The 23992-nt window shown below is 35.5% G+C and overlaps 1 protein-coding gene across 3 annotated transcripts in view; it reads left to right on the top strand.

Annotated features, from left to right (window-relative positions):
- Positions 1 to 17219, top strand: part of LOC120532773 (protein FAM219A) — a 115092-nt gene extending 97873 nt beyond the window's left edge. For 2 of the 3 annotated variants that reach the window (XM_039759145.1, XM_039759143.1), the window contains exons 5-6: positions 2289 to 2343; positions 15860 to 17219. In XM_039759145.1, the coding sequence (XP_039615079.1) occupies positions 2289 to 2343; positions 15860 to 16018 (214 nt within the window). In that variant the 3' untranslated portion in view covers positions 16019 to 17219. The remainder of the gene's footprint in view (positions 1 to 2288; positions 2344 to 15859) is intronic. The other variant, XM_039759144.1, reaches the window with a different exon arrangement.
- The last annotated feature ends 6773 nt before the right edge of the window (positions 17220 to 23992 follow it).

Genomic DNA, 23992 nt, shown 5'->3' with positions numbered 1-23992 from the left:
ATGAAAACCATTATTTATGTTAAGACTTTTTAACATGATAAGATATGTGCTGTGATATTTATATACTTTCACAGGTGGTGTTTTAGTTTTGATGGTGTATCTTGCAGATAGATAACGTTGTAAGACACGGCATCTACAATACAATATCTTTATTACTTCTGTTACTCCTTTTGCCAATATAACAGCCTCTAGACACATCCTATAGCCTTTGAAGAGTGTCTGGATTCTGGATGGAGGTATTTTTGGCCATTCTTCCATACAAAATCTCTCCAGTTCAGTTAAATTTGATGGCTTCCGAGCATGAACAGCCTGCTTCAAATCATCCCAAAGATTTTCGATGATATTCAAATGAGGGTACTGTGACGTCCATTCCAGAACATTGTACTTCTCCCTCTTCATGAATGCCTTTATAGATTTCGAACTGTGCTTTGGGTCATTGTCTTGTTGGAATATCCAACCCCTGCATAACTTCAACTTTGTGAATGACGTTTGAACATTATCCTGAAGAATTTGTTGATATTGGGTTGAATTTATCCGACCCTTGGCTTTAACAAGGGCCCCAGTCCCTGAACTAGCCACACAGCCCCACAGCTTGATGGAACCTCCACCAAATTTGACAATAGGTAGCAGGTGTTTTTCTTGGAAGGCGGCGTTCTTCTTCCGCCATGCAAAGCACTTTTTGTTTGAACCAAATAACTCAATTTTTGTCTCATCAGTCCAAAGCACTTTGTTCCAGCATGAATCTGGCTTGTCTAAATGAGCATTTGCATACAACAAGTGACTCTGTTTATGGTGTGAGTGCAGAAAGGGCTTCTTTCTCATCAACCTGCCATACAGTTGTTCTTTGTGCAAATTGCGCTGAATTGTAGAACGATGTACAGATACATCATCTGCAGCAAGATGTTCTTGCAGGTTTTTGGAGGTGATCTGTGGGTTGTCTGTAACCATTCTCATAATCCTGCACATATGCTACTCCTGTATTTTTCTTGGCCTGCCAGACCTGGGTTTAACAGCATCTGTGCATGTGGCCTTCCATTTCCTGATTACATTCCTTATAGTTGAAACTGACAGTTTAAACCTCTGAGAGAGCCTTTTGTAGCCTTCCCCTAAACTATGATACTGAACAATCATTGTTTTCAGATCTTTTGAGAGTTGCTTTGATTATCCCATGCTGTCACTCTTCAGAACAGAGTCAAAGGGAAGCACAGCTTGCAATTGACCATCCTAAATACCTTTTCTCATGATTGGACACACCTGTCTATGAAGTTCAAGGCTTAACGAGCTAATCCAACCAATTTGGTGTTGCAAGTAATCAGTATTGAGCAGTTACATGCATTCAAATCAGCAAAATTACAAGGGTACCCAAATTTTTGCACAGCCAGTTTTACACATTTGATTTAATTTTATACAACTAAATACTGCTTTACTAAACACCTTTGTTCGAAAACACCCCAGTACTCAGATGTTCCTAGGAAATGAAAGACATACCACTATTATCTTATTTTGTTGAAAGTAGAGTAGATTATTATTCAGGCTGAGAGGGGTTCCCAAACTTTTTCATATGACTGTATATAGGTAGTATAGACAGCTCTGCTTACCAACATAAGAATGCTTAATTCATTGAAAGTTAAATTTCTATTACCAAGTACACATTGCATTCTCTGAAGGCACAACCGAAGATGTCAAGAAGTAAGTACTACAGAAATTACTGTTTGCAGATGCCCCCCTGTTGTTTTCTGGTGTGATTTTAAAATGCTCAGTCTTTGCTAAAGAACATTTTGGTAAATGGAAAATTCTTTGGAGAATGTATGAATCAAACTTTAAAACTGAAAAAATGTGCTTGTAATTTTATTAGTTTTACCATTGGATGTAACTAATTTGTAATCACATAACTATTCTGCATAGTTAGACTGCAAAAAATAGAATGTTAAAAGTTGACTCATTGTTAACAGAAAGAATATGTTTGTCAAATGATTATCTAATATAGATTTTATATACATGTGAGCAGCATTTATTTATATATAGTTGATTTACTTTTTGATATTCTTAATGTTGTAAATCTGTAAATGGAGCAACCACCACCACAAGTGTTTATGCCCTAACTCACAGCTTACTTTAAATTAATGTGTATCTGATATGATATTACCAATAACAAAAGACACCATAATGCTTTTTGTAAATTAAAGTTCAAGCTACAGTGCATGCTTTTGAATAATAATTATTCATAAGACGAGAGCTGGCTTTGGAAATAAAAAGGTACACTATCAAATAATTTTTGTTTGTTTCAGTGATGATGACTTTGACATGTCTAGATATTCTTCATCAGGATATTCTTCTGCTGAGGTGAGACACTGTTTATTTACTTCTTCATTCATCATTCTTTCTGCCATTACCAATCAGAATGTGTATTTACTTTGTGTTAATTGTTATTATGTTAACTTTTTTTACACCACCCAATTTGGGTTTCATGAGTTATCATCACGAGACGATCATCACAAGTCACTCACCAGCTTTCAGACATGGCTTGGCCATTTTAGATCCTTCAGAAAAACTGTAACAGCACCAAAAGGAACTTTGAACGAAACATGCCACAGTATGCAACAGGCCGATGGCTCAAGCACAACAAGTGCCACTGCCCAGTGTCCTGTTAGCCAAAGTCCAGTAACTGGAAACAAGCTGGATGACATCTGAGTAAGGATAAAGTTCCTTTAAAAATTTAGGAACTGCAACATCTTTCGTCTCTGATGCTTGGCTAACTCCGAAGGTGCCGGATCATGTAATTCACCCTGCTGAATCTTTCTAGGTTTACCTTATTGACAGAACAGAGAAGTATGGCAAAATGGAAAGTGCATCTAAGAACGCAAGTCCAGCCTATAGCAATGAAGTTTTTTGAGATGTTAATCAAAAATGATATGCTGTTCTCTACCAGAAAACTGGATCCATTAAAGTTTGCAGTATAGCTCAAGTAGATTCACAGAGGATGCTATCATATTGATTTTTCGTACTATACTGGCCTACCTGGACACCAGTAGAGAGAATTATGTGTGAATGCTATTTATTGGCTATAGTTCTGCATTTAACACAGTAATTCCCTCCAAGCTCATCATCAAGCACAGCAACCTGCGTCTGAGCACTTAATTTCTTAATAGGCAGACCCAAGGTGGTTCAAGTTGGTGGCCACACCCTATCATCCCTCACTCTCGACACGGGTGCTCCACAGGGCTGTGGTGTTAGTCAACTGCTGTTCTCCCTGTACACATTTGACTACATAGCTGCACATGACTAACATTATTTTCAGATTTGCTGATGACACAGCTGTGTTAGCTCTGATATCTAAAATCAATGAGCAGGCTTATCTGGAATGATTGGAAAGTTTGTCACAGGTGCTAGGGCAACAGTCTACTCCTGAATGTGAGGAAGACAAAGGTGCTAATTGTGGATTTTGATAGAAATCAGCAGAGGCAATAGGGCTGAACTATTGAAATTGCAATTTGAAACAATGAGATTAGCAAATTGCAAAGGTTACGGTTTAGGATATATGTTATGCAGCATGTGTGAACAATAGGGTTGTCAGATCAGATGTTGCTATATGAATATAGTTTGAGTTCATTTAAAAAAGGTCTTATCGGAAGGCAAAAGCTGACATTCGATTGTAAAAGATTGGCTGTTTATTTTACCCGCACTAAGTTCAACATCAAGTTACTCCACATGTGCTCTGAAAAGCTGCAGTATTTTGCAGATGTCTTGTTGCACTTGACTTTCATGATGGCCTTTTTTGTAATTTTGAATGGCTACCCATATTTTTTTCTTATTAGTAAAACTTGCAGCTAAACACTTTTAAAACTTTTTTTTCTTCTGCCCTACTGCTGCAAAAGTCAGACCTGTCACTGTGGTGGGCCTCAGGGTTCCATGCCTGTCCAATCAGACCGCTAGGGCCATCCATTAATAATTTTTTTAATGAGGAAAAAGTACTCTTTCATATAAAATGTACATACTGTATGTACTTGTTGATTCACAAAGAACCGAATAAGTGATTCTTTGATTGATAGCTGCTGTTCTAGCGAGTATGATCACGTATCATACCCAAACTGTTTAATTGGCACAGACAATAACACTCGGTTTTACCTTCAGTAGGAGGTTGCACATACATCAGTGAATAATATTAACTGCTAATAATTACAAAGCATGGTTCATCAATTAAAAAAAATACACTTATAGATATTGTAAAATGATGGATATTCCTCCTACTGCTTAATTACATGACTACATACCTGATATTTCACCAGAAAACCCTCATATTAGCAACAAAATTTAGCTTTCAAACTGACTTGGACTCAATAACATGTGCCAAGTGTGATCACTGTAGATGCCCTGGGCTTGGACAATCTTAACCAAGTTCTACTGGGGGAGCTCCATATGAGACAAGTTTTTACTTAGATCTCTTTCAGTGCTTCACTGTGCTTGTCATGTGTCACACAACCACTGTGTCCTGTTTTATTTATATTTACATGATTTCTGGCTCGGTGATGCACTAGTCTGATGTCCAGTATGTTATTAATATAGTCCGTAGTATTCAATTAACATTCTAAAGTCTGAAATGCGATTATTGACTGGTTTTATTATTGTTTTGGAGGCCTCAGCTTAATTCTGTTCTTTGAATAACTCTGTTATATGGCATCTGAGCATGAGGTATGATCTGGTGATGTGAGCACATCTGCTACTCACAGTAGCACAGAACTCTAGTTATAAATTATCTATTCATACTTGCACTTGATTTATTAACATATCACCATCTCTGCTGTTCGTTTATTCTGAAATCAGTACTTTGTTTAAAAAATTGCAACAGGATTCACTTTATTTAAAATTAGAAATTCATATTGACTAGTGCTCATCCACAGAAATGCAAAGGTCCACCTTAAGATTTAGTTTATGCGACGGGTCTGCCAAAAGTCTACTAAGGGCAGTTATTTCAAATACTTCTCCAGTGATGAAAAGGTTTCATTTTGTATCTGATTCTTTCCCATTTACACTTAACCTATGATTCCTAATTGTTTCTTAATATTACAATATGACAAGACAGAGGTGCTGATGCTTCCCCTTTATGGGGTGCAGTTGCTTGGGATTTTGATGGCTCTTATTTTTAAATAACAATTGGTGAGTACCACTGGGATTTTTTTTTTTATTTTTATTATTGTGGTTTTGTTCGACACTGCAGCCATTACCATAATAGTAAAGTATAAAAAAAGTACAAATGTACATGTAACACTCAACGTTATTAACCTAAGTTCAGATATTTACCTAGTTTTAATTATAATATTCAAACCTTTTTTTTTTTAATAGCTAATTTGACTGTACTAGTACACAATGGTAGCTTTCTAATGTTAAGCAAACTGCCTTGCAGCGTCCTGTATATACCAGCCACGAGTTTGCCATCAGAGAGACTGTTTAGTGCTGAGAGAAATGTAGTCCCATGTCATTGTTCATTTCTGTAAATGGCAAAGGCTGACATACAGATGTTCTTGACACCAAAGGCCACAACAAATGCTGAGAAGTAATAGAGGTGTAAGGGAAGCAAGCATTATGGGGTAATTTTAATATTTTAGTTGTTCTACATTATACGAGGTGTGGCAGAAAAGTAATGAGACTGGCAACACTGCAAGCGATCTGGCAACGCTGCGCTGTTTTTCTTGATAGAGCACGTGTATCAGTACCCTCCCATAGCTCAGTGCGAGTTTCAACTCCTTCCGTTAACTACGTGATTTTTGTGACTGCTATTAGCAAAGTTGTGTTTTTGGTTGTGCGTCACGCAAAATTGAACAGCGGAATTTGGAGCAACATTGTGCCATTAAATTTTGTGTTAAGCTTGGAGAATCAGCAAGTGTGACGTTTGAAAAGTTAAAACAGGCCTATGGGGAACATTCTTTATCCCAAGCTCAAATTTTTCGCTGGCACAAATCATTTTTGGAAGGCAGAAAACACTTTGAAGATGAACACCGTTCAGGGAGGCCTTCAACTTCGGAAACCAATGAAAACATCGAACATGTGAACACTCTTGTGAGATCAGACCGTCGTTTAACATTAAGAATGTTGAGTGAACAATTAAATTTGAACAGATTTACCGTTCATCAAATTTTGACTGAACATTTGCGCATGCGAAAGGTTTGTGCCAAAATGGTGCAGAAAAACCTCACAATTGAGCAGAAGGACATTCGAAAAAACAAGTGTCTTGATCTTCTTGACAGAATCGCTAATGAGCAAGATTTCTTTAGTTGTGTGATCACAGGTGATTAATCATGGATTTTTGAATACTCGTACGATCCTGAGACCAAGAGGCAAAGTCAGGAGTGGCACACTGCAAACTCTCCTCGACCAAAGAAAGCTCGAATGAGCAAATCGAAGATCAAATCAATGCTGATTTGATTTTTTGACAAAAGGGGATTTGTCCACGTATTCTGTAGTGGTAGACTTTCTTCTTCTTCTCTCAGCTGTTCCTGTTAGGGGTTGCCACAGAGGATCATCTTCTTCCATATCTTTCTGTCTTCTGCAGGATTATGTGAATTTCCCCTTGGGATTAATAAAGTATCTATCTATCTATCTATCTATCTATCTATCTATCTATCTATCTATCTATCTATCTATCTATCTATCTATCTATCTATCTATCTATCTATCTATCTATCTATCTATCTATCTATCTATCTATCTATCTATCTATCTATCTATCTATCTATCTATCTATCTATCTATCTATCTTGTTCTGTTACACCTATCACCTGCATGTCCTCTCTCACCACATCCATAAGCCTTCGCTTAGGTCTTTCTCTTTTTCTCTTCCCTGGCAGCTCAATCTTTAGCATCCTTCTCCCAATATACTCAGCATCTCTCCTCTGCACATGTCCAAACCTACACAATCTTGCCTCTTTGACTCTGTCTCCCAACCGTTCACCTTGAGCTGACCCTCTCATGTACTCTTTTCTAATCCTATCCATCCTCATCACACCTAGTGCAAATCTTAGCATCTTTAACTCTGCTACCTCCAGCTGTTACAACGGCCTTTCCATTTTTCATCCTCTTCATAGCTGTCCTTACTTCCTCCTCGCTAAACCATTGCAGTTCTGATTTCTGTCCTGATTCACTATCTCCACATCATTCAACCTCTTCTCTCTCTTGTTCTCTTCATTCATCAGCCTCTCAAAGTACTCTTTTCATCTGCTGAACACACTGTCCTTGCTTGTGAGTACCTTTCCATGTTTATCCTTTATCATTCTAACCTCCTGCACATCTTTCCCAGCTGAGTCCCTCTGTCTAGCCAATCGTTACAGGTCCTTTTCTCCTTCCTTAGTGTCCAACCTCTCATACAACTCATCATATGCCTTTTCTTTAGCCTTCGCCACCTGTCTCTTCACCTTTGCGCCTTATCTCCTTGTACTCTTGTCTACTTTCTGTATCTCTCTGACTATCCCACTTCTTCTTTGCCATCCTCTTCCTCTGTATACTCTCCTGTATTTCCTCATTTCACCACCAGGTTTCCTTTTCCTCCTTCCTCTTTCCAGATGTCACGCCAAGCACCCTTTTTGCTGTCACCCTTACTACATTTGCTGTAGTTTCCCAGTTGTCTGGTAACTCTTCACTGCCACCCAGTGCCTGTCTCACCTCCTCCCTAAACTCAACCTTGCAGTCTTCCTTTTTTAACTTCCACCATTTAATCCTTGGCTCTGCCCTCACTCTCTTCCTGTTCTTGATCTCCAGTTTCATTCTACACACCACCATCCTATGCTGCTTAACTACACTTTCCCCTGCCACCACTTTGCAGTCTTCAATTTCCTTCAGATCAACTCTTCTGCATAGGATGTAATCGACCTGTGTGCATCTTCCTACAATTTTGTACGTAACCCTATGTTCCTCCCTCTTCTTAAAATACAAATTCACCACAGCCATGCCCATCCTTTTAGCAAAATCCACTGTCGTCTGACCTTCTTCATTCCTCTCCTTGACACCATACCTACCCATCACCTCCTCGTCTCCTCTGTTGCCTTCACCAACATGTCCATTGAAATCCACTCCAATCGCTACTTTCTGTCCCTTGGGTACATTGTTCATCACTTCATCCAACTCACTCCAAAAATCTTCTCCTCCATCGCACACCCAACTTGCAGGGCATATGCACTAACAACATTCATCATTACATCTCTAATTTCCAGCTTCATAATCATTACTTTGACTAACATTCTTTTCACCTCTAAAACACTCTTGACATACTGTTCCTTCAGAATAACTCCTACCCCATTTCCCCTTCCATCCACACCATAATAGAACAATTTGAATTCACCTCTGATCCACGTGGCCATTTTTTTTTTCCATTTAGTCTCTTGCACGCACAATATATCAACCTTCCTTCTCTCAATCATATCTGCTAACTCTCTCCCCTTACCAGTCATACTGCCAACATTCAAAGTTCCTGCACTGAGTTCCACTCTCTTTACCTTCCTCCTCTTGTCCTGCCTCCGGACATGTCTCCCCCCCTCTTCTTTTCCTTCTTCTTCGGCCAACAGTAGCCCAATTTCTGCCAGCACCCTGTTGGCTAGATAGATAGATAGATACTTTATTAATCCCAATGGGAAATTCACAACAGTACTGGTGGCGGTTGTTGTTAACCTGGGGCTTGACTGATCTGGTATGGAAATTTGTATTATTGTCCACATATTGATTTGGCAAAATTTTACACTGGATGCCATTCCAGATGTAATTCTCCCCATTTATCCGGAATTGGGACCGGCACAAAGAAAAACACTGGTGTGTGCATCCCCTGTGTCTGTGTTCAGTAGTGGTAGACTTTTTGGGGGGAAAAAGGTTCAAAAGTTAAATGCTTTTTATTTGCTAAATATCTGTTTTATTTGAATGCACAATATTGAGATATTAATAGTGAGCACTTTTTTTTTGATAATTATTTTGTGGTTTGTCAATTTATAAGCTAAATACTGGATATCAGTAAATAATTATGGATCGTGCAATATTTAGATGCTACTCCTGAGCCACAAGTCACAGCTTTTATTATAATTATTCTGTGTTTGATTGTTCTATGTCAATTAAAAATGTAATAAAAATGTCACCCTTGCATAAGAATATAAAGCAGTTAACATTTTGGTAGCATCTCAAGTGGTAACGCTCCATCATGTTTTAATGTCTGTTACACAGTAAATATTTGACTGAAGCTTGACTTAAAAAAATATTGCAAATCAAATCGCTATATCTGTAAGAAAAATCGCATGTTAATGTTTTTCCTAAATCGTTCAGCCCTGAGAGGCACTACCCCCTCCCCCCTCATTATTAACAGCATTCAGGCGGTGAGGGTGGAGAGTTTAGGAAACCTCAGCTGTCACATTACAGTGGGCTTAACCTGGTCCAAACACACCAACACCTTGGGAAAGAAGGTAATGTCTTTACCACCTCAGATGCCAATGGGATTTCAGGCTGCCCTCCCAATTACTAAAGAACCTCTACCCATCTACCATTGAAAGTGGGCATTTATTATTTACTACATAATTAAAATGCTAGTAATGTGAGAAATATATTCTTGAATGTGACAAATAAAATTTAATTTGATTTGCTCTTCACAGATTTCCCTTACTTAGGTCCTGAGGTATCTGGATTTTCACTGCAGAATATTTTGGGTTTATTTTATGACCATGGTTAGATCACAAAACCTGATTATTTAATTACATTTTTAGTTTACCCAGTTGTGCGTGTTATCTGCTGAGCCCACTTATTCTGTTGAAGGGTTGCAGGGAGACATCCATCTTCATAACATCAAGTGAAGGGCTGGAAAGTAATGTAGCACCAGTCTATCATGGGGCAAACTCACATGTACATGTTAAGTTTTTTTAATTCTAAGTGTCTATCTTTTGGATGTGGGACGATAATGTACGCACATTATGACATGATCATGATAGGTTCATGCTTCTATTCAGCATTATAATATTCATCAATCTATCCATTTTCTGTACTCACTTAAATTCTCTTGCGGGCCTTGAAGCTATTCCAGCACATGTTTATTAAATTCTCATTAGCACAAACAAGAAACAAATGATCATGTTTAATTTTATGAATTTTGCTTTTTCATAAAGGTATCATAGAAATTAATTGTAATTATTTTGGTATAAATATAATTATTCTAACTCACTATACAGCTAGAGTGTTTTCACTCTTTGTGTTTTATGATATTATCTATGTGTATATATTGAAGGACAATCAACAGTATACACACAGCTGCTAATAAATACTGTATGTTGCCATTTTCTACCATACTTTATTTTAACACAATTGAATCATTACTACATTTTACAAATACATTTTGTTTAGTTTTCTCTAGTGTAAAGTGACTTGGACTTATAAAATCCTTATCTCTCATTTATAAATGTAGTGAAAAGTCCAGCAAAATGACACCTTTTACTGGCTAACTAAAAAGATTACAATATGCAAGCAGTTGAGGCAACTCAAGCCCCTTCTTCAGGCAAGATTTAATATAGAAACTGGAGTTCCCTGTGTTTATATACACACTAGGACAAGAAACAACATTTGGTAAATCTTTAAGTGAGAAATCTTAAATGTAAAAAATTAATAGATTCCTTCAGGCTATGGTTCATTTAACAAGAGAGAAGAACAATGTATATGGTCAAGATCTTTGGATAAGATAACTGTCCAACAAAGTCTTTTGAAGTTTTTAATGAGTTTTTCAAAACAATGTGGATATGTAGACAGGTTGTCTGTGTCAGTTTGAGAGATGCAAATAAACCTCATATCTGTCCATAAACTCTTGTCTCTATTCAAACCATGTTGTAATGTATTTAATTTTAGCATGTGTTTAACTTCCCATTCTTTTCTCTGTTGCTGTGTTTTGAAGTTGCCCATAAGCACTGTGACATTAAAGCCCCTCTCAGAGTGTCCATGGCTGTTGAAGTGGGCCGCTTACATGAACATCTTTGTTGCCAAGTTTAATGTGAAACCTGTGTAAATTCATTCTCTGGCGGAGTGTTTGTCTAGTTTCTCCCAGATAGAGTGCAGTGTCAGGACATTTCATGCAGAGAATTAGGTAGACCACATTAGATGATCTACAGGAAAATGATGTGATGTGATGTTCTAGTTGGCAGTATGGTATAACTATACGGTCTGTATTATAAATGTGGGCACACCTTTTACATCTTTTCTGTAGACAGGGAGATGTGCTATTTTCTGTTGGTTCACTTAGGGAGCTTCGGACAGTTAGTTACTGAAGGCTTGGTGGTTGTCTGTATGCCAGGAGGGGAGGTTCAGGAAATACAGCATTCAGTGTTTGGTCATTGTTTAGCATTGGCTGAAGTTCTTTTATAATTTTTTGAAGTGCTTCAAGATGTGGGTTGTAGGTGACAACAAGGGGGATGTGGTTCTTGTTGTCTTTTTTTTTTTATATTCCAGAAGATTGTCTGTGGGTATGGTAGTAGCTCTTATTTGAGTGTCTGTTGTTTTTGGGTGTATAACCTTGTCTGATGAAATCTTGTTTGAGCTCCTGCAGTTGTTAATCCTGGTCTATCGGGTCTGAGCAATTACAATTGTACCGTATTGCTTGGCTGAAAATAATGGAGTGCCTTATATGCTTGGGGTGGAAACTGTAACTTCTTAGGTAGGTCCATCTGTCTGTTGGTTTGTGAAAAACAGAAGTTACAAGGGTGTTGTCTTTCAGTTGAACGGTGGTGTCAAAAAAGCTGACTTCTGTTTTTGAGTAATTCAGCTTCAGCTTTATGTTGGGGTGAAAAGAATTTATATTTATAAAGAAAAGTCTTTGTTGCCAACATAAATCCCCTACTAAAGTAAAAGCTTTATCTTCCTATGAAAATAATCAGGAAATATTAATTTTAATATGTCAATACCAAAGGATATTTTGGAAAAGAATTATATTACTCAGTGTTCAACATTACCATACTTCCACGTTACCTCCCAATTCATATTTACATAAATCAAGATAAGACTTTGGTGAAAGAACTCATGCATGAAGCTTGTTGATACAAAGTTAATTAACTTTCACATTACAAGAGGCATATCATGAGTGTGTTTTGACTCATTAAGCATGATTTTTAGGGCCCAATCTTACTAACTAATTCATTAAACAAAACCTAATTGTGACAGTCTGGCACAAGTACAGATTATATACTTATCAATGAGATGTCTCTCCAATGACCCAAAGCCTACAGGTTTAATGTAAATAATAAATTACACTGCATCTTTATCATTTACATTTTAGCATGCTAAGTAAGATGTGTATCATTTAAAAATAAATTGAACTGAATTTCATGGTATGTGTAGTACATTGACTATCCATCCAAATTTCCTTTTGTTTTTCTAGCTAACCTCTTAAGTATGCTAAATAGTTTAATTCTGAAGTGCTGTTTATCATCTTTTACAGTATATCTAATAAAATATTTGCATTTTCAACAGTATAGTTTGCACTTATTTCCCTGTAATGTAAATTAGTTTTTTTTAGTTGTGCTGTACATGGAAAACATAAATGAGAAACAAAAAAACATTATGAGGAAATAATGATTATTAATTATATAAGCTACCATCAGCTTTGTTGTTAAAGATTTTTTTCCTGTCTAAGCTATTTGAATGTAGTTACTAATAAATATGAGCCATGACCTACATGTTATGTTATTGATTTTATTATGCAATTACTGTTTGTTATTTTTTTCTATTATTAACTGATATTTTTACTATGCACAATTTTGCTAGATGTGTAACATTTGAAGACTATCATATGAATACAAATTTGGAAATAAAAAAATTAAACCTGATGGCAACATCAGCAGTAATGCTTCATTTTCACTTCTTGAAATACTATGTGAATTTGTTGGTGAATAGTTTTATGCTGCTTCTGTTACGTCACAGAGGAGCCTGTTCGAGTACTTGGGTGCTTGTTAAGCCAGTACCTTGTTTGTGTATACAAGACAGTTGAAAGGTGCGGAATTGAATTGTGGTGGGGTGAAAGAGGCATCTTGGAAATAAGATTCTGTATTTTTAACTTTTCAATTCCAAAAGTAGCTGAACAAATCGTCTTTCAAAGGAGAAGCTCAAAGCCTACAACTAAATGTGACAAAAATACAGGAATTCATTATCATTAAAGAATATGGACTTTGGAAGAACAGTTGTACTCCTTTCTTTACTGTGAAGTTAGTGTCCCCACAGATGCTTCACCTATGCAAAAATGTAAAATGTTTGAAGACTTCTGGTCTCCTAGTTTGTCTGCATTTCCCTCGTTGGTCAAGTTTGTCATCATTTCCTACTTTCCCCAGTATTTTGCATACATATGGGTCAGAGTTGTTGTAAATAGATACTGGTTCCCGTCAAGTTTTCTTTTGGAAATCCTGATGTTTGTGATGGGATTTGCGTATGTAATTTTCAAGCCTGTTTTGCATGTATGCATGCTTTATAAATGAGGCCCCTGGTGTCTAAAGTCACCACACCCTCATGCTCCCAGGCCTTGAGCCAATGCATGCCAGAATCAAGAGAAACAATTCTTTGTGACCTCCCCCAGCTCTGTACAGCAATTCCACACAGTCTTCTCTCTCAGGTGTGGTCTAGCTACTATAGAATATATAAAAATTTTGGTAAACTTCTTTTGGCCTACCGTCATTTTTAGAGCAGTTTTAGAGACTAATCTAGAAAAGTCTGCACCGAGGAACACAGATAAATGCAACAGTTATGAGGTATTAGACATGTTTATTTTAATATTAATGTTTCTTAATATGAATCAAGAGCGGATATTTGTTATGCACAGGGTTGTCAATGTTTGGTTTTCTTTGTCCTTCCTGAAAAAATGAATATAGGAAAAGGTTGGACAATAGAAGCAGATCTGAGTTATTAAAACTCGAGCCCTACATAAAGTGTGCAATTAAGCAAGCTCAGGCTGCCTGAAGCAATAAGTGATGTGAGAATTATTTTTCATTTTCTTTTAATTGAATTTCATATTAAACTTCTTAATCTTTGTGAATTTTAGGATTTCTCATTTTTATTCAAATTTAAAACCACACTATTACCCCCATCTAGTGCACCTGTTGTTAATTCTATTAACACCAAAGCAGCTGAAACTGTTTAACAACCCCCTCTGCCACTTAACTGACCAGATCAATATCTCAGAGGTTTCATTGACTTGGTGCTATACTCTGATTAATAAGTGTTCCTTTAATTTTGAGCGGTATATTTATGCCAATATAAACCCCTGTATCATTCAAACCACTATGCAAGAGTTTAAATCAAACCACAGGGAGCAATTTCACTTAACATACCCATCTTTGGGGACAAAATTGCATAAATGCAGATGAATCTAATCATTGTGATATTAACATCTTGTACAGATTTCTGTCTCGTCAAAGTTATATTTTGAACTGCTTTTCTGTGTGAACGGCATTATGAATCAAAATATATATCGCATTCAGGTTGTTTAACTAAACACTGGTATGGACAGTCAGCATTTACCAGGTGCCACAGTTTTAAAGGGGAAATAAATGCCGCACTGCTCCTCTTTCTACCAATTAGACTTTTCTTCATCCAGGATATCAGCAAATGAGACTTTATACACTCACTGGCCTCTTTATTAGGTTATGTACTTCTGTTCAACTGCTTGTTAATGCAAATATATAATCAGTCAATTACATAGCAGTAACTCAATACATTTAGGCATGTAAAGTTCAAGACAAACTGCCAAGCTCAAACCAAGCATCAGAATGAGGAAGAAAGGTGATTTAATGGACTTTAAATGTGGCATGGTCGTTGGTGCCAGTCGGACTGGTCTGAATATTTCAGAAACTGATCTACTAGGATTTTCATGCACAACAATCTTTAGGGTTTACAGAGAATGGTCTAAAAATGGGAAAATATCTAGTGAGCAGCTGTTGACTGGATGAAATTACCTTATTGATGCCAAAGGTCAGAGGAGAATAGCCAGACTGGTATGCAGAAGAGCATCTCTGAACACACGACAAATCAAGCCTTGAAGCAGATGGGCTAAAGAAGATGGAGACCACACTGGGTTTCACACTTGTCAGCTAAGAATAGGCAACTGAGGCTACAATTCGCATGGGCTCATCAAAATTGGAGGAGAGAAAATTGGAAAAACGTTGTCTGGTCTGATGAGTCTTGATTTCTGCTGCAACATTTGGAAAAGGGAGATCCACATCATGGATGTGCAGCCGACAAATTTCCAGCAACTGTAGGATGCTACCATGTCAGTATGAACCAAAATCCCTGTGGAATGTTTCCACCACCTTGTTGAATCTATGCCTCAGAGAATTATGGCAGTTCTAAAGGCAAAAGGGGGTCCAACCTGGTATTAGCAAGGTGTGCCTAATAAGGTGGCAAATGAATGTATATTTTTGTTGTTAATTATTCTAATTTATTTTTTATTACAAACCAGTCAGTCCTGCTCAGGATTAAGCCTTCTTAGAAAGTGGTATATATGGTATTTAGTGGTTTTATATGAAACTTGACCTTATCGACAGTAGCTTCCATTTGTGGTTCTGAATTCCTCGTCTGATTATCCCCTTTGTTGCCATGTCATGAGCTTGTGGAACTGGTGTCATGCCTACCACTTTCCTTTTATAGTGATGAAAACAAAACAGTCTGGTATTTGTATTGGCACACCACAGCACAAAGTTGCTCCAAAAACCAAACACTCATCCTGTTTATGAAGATATTCAAAAGAGACAGTTGTGTTTAAAATCTGTGGGAAGAAAGCAGAAATGAAAACGTAAGATAATTATTGAAACAAAAAAGTTGGTGTTGTTTTGTATTTGCCTGAATTATTTCTAACGTGACTATTTTTTCTCTGCAGCAGATTAACCAAGACTTAAATATCCAATTGTTGAAGGATGGCTACCGATTAGATGAAATTCCAGATGATGAAGACTTGGACCTAATCCCCCCAAAATCTGTGAACCCTACTTGCATGTGCTGTCAGGCAACCTCATCTACAGCCTGTCAAATTCAATAACTGTGCACCAAAGTTGGCTGGGGGGAGGAGATATGACACCAAGAGAGAAGTAGATGGGTACTCCCATCTTTTCTGCACATTTGTTAGGGACAAAAGAAGAGCAAGATTAGCAACAAGTGGTTCCTCCTATGGTAGGACATGTAATTCTCTTTGTACAGAGCCAGGAGGAATCCAACCTTGAGCAAACTGTAATGTGGCAGGCTGAGTATCAGGAAGGCAGGTGAATGCTCAACAGGTACAGAAATCAAATGTTATTTTTCTTATCCAGTAATCATACACATTACCATGAAGTGTGTTTCATGTGTCATATTTCATGATTTATGAATGTGTACAGGCATACTTTTTATAATGATCGAGTTGTGTCCAAGACAATGATTACTGGATGAAAACAGTGCTATCGGAAGTAAGCACATTCTCAATACATATATACACATACAAGCTAATAATATTGTTTGTGATGCAAAAACCCATATTTTAATACAGTACATAATTGTATTTCTATGTATGATTGTTTTAAATTAAAGTGCAACATGCCTTACCTTGGAAACACAGCAGAAATAGTTGTATATACAAAAATGAATTTTCATAGTGAAGATGTGACCATTTAAGTGATTTAAATTATTTTGTATTAAAATGACAATTCCAAATCAAAATTCTAAGAAATATCAATATATTTAATAGGTGCAGTTCCAAAATCGACAAACAGAAATAAGATATATTTTACCCAAACTGTAATTTTGTTCACTATCTGTGTGGCTTTGGGTTACTTTCCACTCCTGTGTTTACTTCAGTGATCGGTTACTCGTGCAGAACTAGCAACAAGCTGCTGGAGCTCCAACTTATTTCCCATGTCCACAGATAGGCTGTTTAGACTGAATATATGAACTAATGTCTGATCCAAGGGTGTTGTCAATCTTCTGCATCCATCCAAACCAATATATAAAATGAGTACGTTGTCTTTCTTGACTCTAGTGCTGGTAGTACTGAAATGAATATCCAAATTATTTTATATACCAGTCATAGAAGTCTGTTATGATGTATACTTCGATACTGAATGCATGCATCTTTTACCATGCAGAAACTCACAGTGCTATTTCTGTGTTAGTAAAATGAGAAGGAACAAAATTACATTCAAAGCTTGCAGATCAGATTACCTTTCTTCAATGTTTAAAGAAAACATTAAATCCAGTGAAATCTCATGGCTGCCCAGAGTTTTTGATCACCTGAATTTCTGAAGAAATGTAATATACTTTAAATTTTACACATTTTCTTTTAGCTTTGTTGGAACTGAAAGTTTTACGTATATTATTTTATATTAATACTATTTGTCTGTTCTGGCTGAGCTTCCAGAAATTAGTCAGTAAATTTCTATACTCAGCAAGCAGTTACTGTCTGTTAGCATTAGCAGAATGCTATGCAAGGCTCTGAAAGGTTGAATTCTTTGTCATTGCTCATCAGTTGATATTCATATTTTAATGGACTGAGACTTGATTCTTACTGTTCAAAAAGCCAAAACCTGCACAATCTAGATTGCTTTGATTATCTTAGGTTGGATTCTACTTGCTCTCAACTTTTGTGTTCATGTATTTTCAACAGCCATTCTTGTAGCATTTGTTTGAGATTAGTGAAACACAATAATGATGCTGCTTTGGCCTCCTGACATATTTTGTTCATTTTAGTAATTTCTTCTCTCTTACTCCTGTATATGTATATCTTGCAAACAGAACCCCGCTCAAGACATATAAGTAAATATAAGTAAATCTCATAAGGTACCTTTTGTGAAAAAAAGGCTAGTCTTGCCTGACTTTTACAGGCTCATCTTGTCAACATTTTGTCATATATTGCCCTTTTTTAGTAGATTCTCAACAGGGATTTCAGATTTTTTTATTTATGTATTTTTACCATATCATTTAGAGAAAAAAGCAATCAAATTGCTGTGTCCTTTTAGCATAGAAGTGTGATAAAACCGTATGAAATCATAAAACAATAAATATTTTTTACTGAGTATGATTCCGTTAAAAAAAAACAAAAGATTATCTGAATCTGTTGTATAACTCAAAGAGACAACAGTGTGACACTACTGAATTTACTGGTGCAGTGTGAATCTTGGTTCTATTCTGTAAATCATTTTACATACTTAAGTTTGTTTTAGCTTGTTCAGTGAAGACTGTTTCATTGTTGTTAGAGTTGAGCTATATGATTTTCATGTCAGCTATTAAAAAAATTATTTATTTTGGAGGCAGAGGTGGTGGAGGATTATGGTGATGGTGCAGCATAGCTGACAGTCTTTTTTTTTTTTTAAACTTTTTTTAAACTTGTGTATTGTGTCTTAATTTTGACTTACACTATATGTTTGTGGATTCTTACATTTACAAAGCTGTTGACATTTACGGTCATTTTCGCCATGGAGAGGAAACTGACAATAAAAATAAAAACTACAGAAATACAAGCAGTAAATGAAAAGTACGAAACACATATTATAATTTTTCTTTTAGTTCAAAGTAAACAAAATAAATGGAAAAAAGTAAGAATATTCTGCAACTGTGTTAAGTGCCATTGAGAATTTGTGCTTTTCCTATAACATCCATCTGTTGACCTCAAAATAATTTTAGCAATAATTTCTAATGTATCAACTCTTTACATTTACATTAGTCTGCCTTCATTTTTCAAATTATTCACCTGCACATGTATTAAAAAAAATAAACAAATGTTTTGTTGATAAGGCAATTTGCTTATGCTGGATATGCATTAATTGATTGGTTGCAGTTTTTCTAAATTATCCATTCCACTTAATGTGCATTTGGTTGATATGTTACAGGGTTTCTAAACTATTATCCAGTCCACTTAAAATTTTTGGAGTTTTTTTTTTTATTTTTAATGTACTATTAGAAATTTCTTAGGTAAACTGAGTCCATTTTTACTGTTTCTTCACAAATTTGTCAAACAAGAAATACAGTTTCTTCTTGTTCTGAAGAAACAGGTATGCTTGTTATATTCTGTGATTGGAAAAAAAATCTTTTCAATTTCCACTAGCATCAAAAAATAAATAACATTTCAAGCTTCTTCAGTTGTAACTGAACCTTTCAAACCACATAAGATTATATGTAATTATCTTTATTTCACTTCATTGCTATTCTCCTACCCCTTCTTCTTCCATAGCTATTCCCATTTTTATATAGGTTTACTGTTTGTTTATTTATTTTTTTTTACTTGACTTCTACAGTAGAGGTTTTGGTGTGATTTTTACATCCTTTCCTTACCACAATTCTCCCCATTTATCTGTGTTTTGGACCGGCTCCAAAGTGGAGACTGGGTTATTTTTCTTCTTTGGTATGGATTTTTAAAAATTAGTTCTGCAGATAACACAGTAGTTATGTTTTATTTGCAACCCAGATAAGCAAAAACCTTTTTTTTTTTTTTTAACTAGGTAAGCAAAGATATTTTTCAATTGTGACAAATGAAATGTAAGCAATTTAACTTATAAGCAACTTGGAAAAAATACTGTTTGTATATGTGATAAGAACAATATGACATTATCCAGATATTAGGGTACACATACATTATAATGTACGTGTAAAGTGTTCTAATGTAGGCTAGGAGCTTTATTGCTAATTTTAAAAAAACAGCTGAAAGTGCATATTACTGTTGAATGTGTATGTGCCAATTAAAAGAATGAGAAGAGTAATTTTTTCTTGCCTTTGAAGAAAAAGTTTTACTCAAGATAAATTGCTTTTCTCTCAGTAAGATTGTGTATTGCAAATGAAGACAAATTATATTGTTATGTTGTTTATGTCTTTGCTAATGGAAAAAAAATGTGTGGTGTTTGCTGCTTGCTCCTTCTCAGAATAGGTTGCTGCAATTTTCTGTTTTACCCCTTATTCCATTTACTTTTCATAGCAGAAAGCTATTGGAATATGTCATCTTTGTACAGGTTATTCCAAAGACTCTAATGTTGCACTGTCTTTAAAACATTAATGTATTCAGTCTCTATTACTCTTGTCTATCATTTTATGTGTCTTTTGTATCTTTAATATCAGATTGTTAATTTTACATCTCACTCTTGGTTTTTATTTGTCTGTTATCCTTATACAGTTAGTGTTCTGTAGTAAAGAGGGACAGAATTAGAGTTTGTACAGTAGTACAATGTAATGTAATGTGGATCATTTAAGGTAAAAAAAAAAAATCTTACAATTATTTATTTAATGTAGTGCAGTTTAGATTGGCGGAAAGATTCCATCCAAATAAGAATTCAGTTTACTGTCTTAAGAGAAGAAATTAATGTTCTGTTTTGATTGTTTAAAAAATACATCAAAACAAGGAACACATTTTTATGGATACAGGTAGAAATTCCAAATTTCATAAATGACTTTCCAGAGCAGTAAACCTCACCAGCACATTTCTTCAAGATAACATGAAAAGCTAAAGAATTTTAATAGGTTTTTCTCAAATAGCCACTTGCAATACGATAATGTATAGTTTTTGTATAATGATCATTTGTATCATTGGCAACTACATCATTGCATGGTTGTACAGCTTTCCGTCTGAAATCAAATTTAAATAGAAAAAAAATCGTAATAAATCTTATCTGCTCTTGAATCTGGAAGAAAACTACCGTTTAAAGCTCACTATCTACTCCCTCTTATTCCTGAATCTATACAAAGTACAGTGCACCTCAAATCCTTTTATGAATATACAGTAATAGCACATATAAAAATGAAGAGTTATAATAATTCCAGAACCAGTTTCAGTTAAGTGCTGTTTTGTGTATAAGAATGAAGTTATAAGGAATTAGGCATAGTGTTTTGTTGGGACCAGGAGTGTTGATGCCGCCTAAAATTAAATAGGACAGTAGATGTACTGTATCTTTCCAGTGCTAGTCTTCCTAAAATCAAGAGGTATATTATTTCATGAGTTATATTTTTAGTTATTATAATAAAATAAAACTGCAAGCACATAGCAGGTCCATGATGCTTTAATTGTCCTAATATAGTGCAGGTTTTCAGTCAGGGGCATCTTTCTTCTTTGTACCCAAGAAACATAATTGATGCATTTTGACAGATTAAAAGCCATAAAGATCAACAAGCATATCTGTGTAGTCCTAAACTACAGTACTGTTTGTTATTTAATTCAAGTTTAGCCTCTTTTTTTATTTTGTTCATTTTCATAGACTGCAATAAGCATATCTTCATAGTTGATTATTTCTGGTCTGTGTCCTTTGTTTTTGCAAAGTTTCATCATGCTTTCTCCTTTTCAAAGTTTTCCACCTTTCATATCTATAGTGTTTGAGACTGTAACGGTCTGATTTTTTTTTTACTTTTTGGTGCACTAACATGTTTTATGCATTTCATAAAGGTATTATAACCGAGATTAAGCATACACTCACTTTGATTTTAGAAACATTTCTGTCTGTCAAGTCATTTGTTCACTGATTACCAGTCAGTTATTTTAAATCAGTTTTTAATTTGAACATTTTATATTGCCTAAAATAATTTTTAAGAAAGGTCTGACTAAAAAACACTTTCTTTTGACAGTGTTCAGTTTCTTTGCTTCTCAGGTTTGGAGGTATTGTGGGGTAGGGACTTATGACACTAGCTTTGTCAGAACAATGTGTTCATGCAGCAGAATGAATCCATTTTGTATGCATTTGGTGGAGGTAAACAATTAATTCTGCATTTTATTTAATCTAGTTGATGTCCTTCTGGTTAGTTGATGTCCAAATTCTAATTGTGTTTTTGTAAATCATTTCATAGTTATGTTGCCTTAAGCATGTTTCCAAGCCTTAAAATACTCTGAACACAAGCTGCATGTTACTTGTTAAAATAGCTTTCAGTACTTTTACCCATATATTCTTATTTCCAGTATGTCAGTTTGAATCTCAAGCCACGAAGCGGTAATCTACTACGATTATATTACTACATATTTCACAGAGACTGATAAATTAAATGCTCTAACATTTCCTTTATCCACCTTCAAGTGGATGGAATTTCAGCGAATTTAGGCTTAATGTATTTGAAGTAGTTCAATTTTATATTTAAGTAAGACAAATGTCTGCACCAATTCTTATTACCAACAAATAAAAAAATATAAGAAAGAGAACACTGGACATTGGTTTTGCTTGCTAGGTTTGCGAACAGCTTTATGTACTGAAATGGCTGTCAGTTTAAGAGAAACAAATGCAGATTTTTCTATAAAAGTAATGGAGGACCTTAAATTAAAATGTTTTTAAGATTATGACATTTTCAAGTTTATTGCCATGTGTACTCAAATATTGAGATTTCCCATAGTAATGTGACATTAATCTAATTAAAAAGGACAATAAATGAAGCAAAATACATTATACATTAAAACCAACAAAAATTGATAAATATAACAAACAATTCACGTTTGCCCATGCATTTTTCAGCATAAGCAGCTGTTGAGTAGCCTTGTGATCTGATGATAAAAACTGTCCCTGAATCTTATCGTAGGAGTGCTAATAGTGCTTTATATTTGCTGGATAAAAGTAGAGACAAAAGTGACATTTGCTGGATGGTTTAAATCTTTAATAATACTGTTTTTCTTTCTAAGCCAGTTTGTGTTGTAAACACCCTGAGCATAGGAGAGCTGTATAATCACATGTAATCATGAGCTGACTGTACCACCCTCTGCAGTGCTTTATGTTCCTGAGCTAAGCAACCTTATATGTGTATTCAAAATGAATTCCAATGTGCACCTGTAAAAGCTGATGAAAACAGATGGATAGATCCCGGCTTTCCTCAAATGTCAATCAGAGGTATTGATGAGCCGCCTTGATTAGCTGAGATGTGTTATGCCCACTCTAGGTCATTAGTGATGGTAAGTCTGTGAAATTTAAAGCTGTTGACCTTCTCCACGGAATACCTGCAGTGTAGATGGTAGTGTAGTCTACCTCCTGCTTTCTTTTTTTTTTTTCTTTGTTATTTTAATTTTATTGATTTTATTGTAATATTCCATACAGATAGATCAATTTTTACAAAACATTGATCAAAAATTGATCAAAAAAACAAATCAACCCAACCCCCACCCCTGAGAAACAGAGCATGGCGAATGGACTAAAATTGAAAGCTAGTCAAAATACATAAATTGATGAGTTTAATAGGTGGATAAAAAAAAGCAAAGAGAATTATTTCCTCAGTGCTTTAACAGCTTATTGTAAAATATTATTGATTAGATCCTGCTAGGTTTTGAAAAAGTTCTGCACAGATCCTCTAACTGAAAATTAATTTTTTTCCAATTTCAAATAGTATAAAACATCAGTTACCCACTGACTTAAAAGAGGAGAATTAGGATTCTTCCAGTTTAGCAAAATAAGTCTGCGTGCCAATAGTGTAGTAAAGGCAATCACAGTTTGTTTGTCCTTCTCCGCTTTAAGCCCATCTGGAAGAACACCAAACACAGATGTTAATGGGTTAGGAGGGATTGTGACACCAAGGCTGTCAGAAAGGCACTTACAAAGTTTTGTCCAGAATGGTCTTAATTTGGTGCAGGCCCAAAACATGTGACCCAGTGAGGCTGGAGCTTGATTGCAGCGTTTGCAGGTTGGATCTTGCCCTGGAAACATTTTGGACAGATGTGCTTGATATATCATTTTAAGTTGAATAATTGTATGCTTTGCGCATATGGAACTTGAGTGAGTTCTCTGCATTGCTACCTTCCACTCCTTTTCTGATATGTTGAGTGATAGATCTTGCTCCTATTGTCCTCTTGGATGTTTGAAAGGGAGGGATTGTAAAATCATTTTTTTTTTTTTTTATTAATTTTATTACAATCAATACATAGCAATCGCATTTTTACAAAAAAAAAAAAAAGAATTATGCTAAGAACAGATCGATCCCCACCCTTGAGAGAGAGAGCCAAACGGTGTAAAATTTAAGGCTTTTAAAAAATACCTAAATCAACAAATTCTCTGTGCTTTATAAACTTATTTCAAAATATTACTGATTAGATCCTGCCATG

Source organism: Polypterus senegalus, chromosome 7 (genome assembly GCF_016835505.1).
Source record: "Polypterus senegalus isolate Bchr_013 chromosome 7, ASM1683550v1, whole genome shotgun sequence".
Classification (NCBI taxonomy): Eukaryota; Metazoa; Chordata; class Cladistia; order Polypteriformes; family Polypteridae; genus Polypterus; species Polypterus senegalus.
This window is presented reverse-complemented; position numbering and strand designations above follow the sequence as displayed.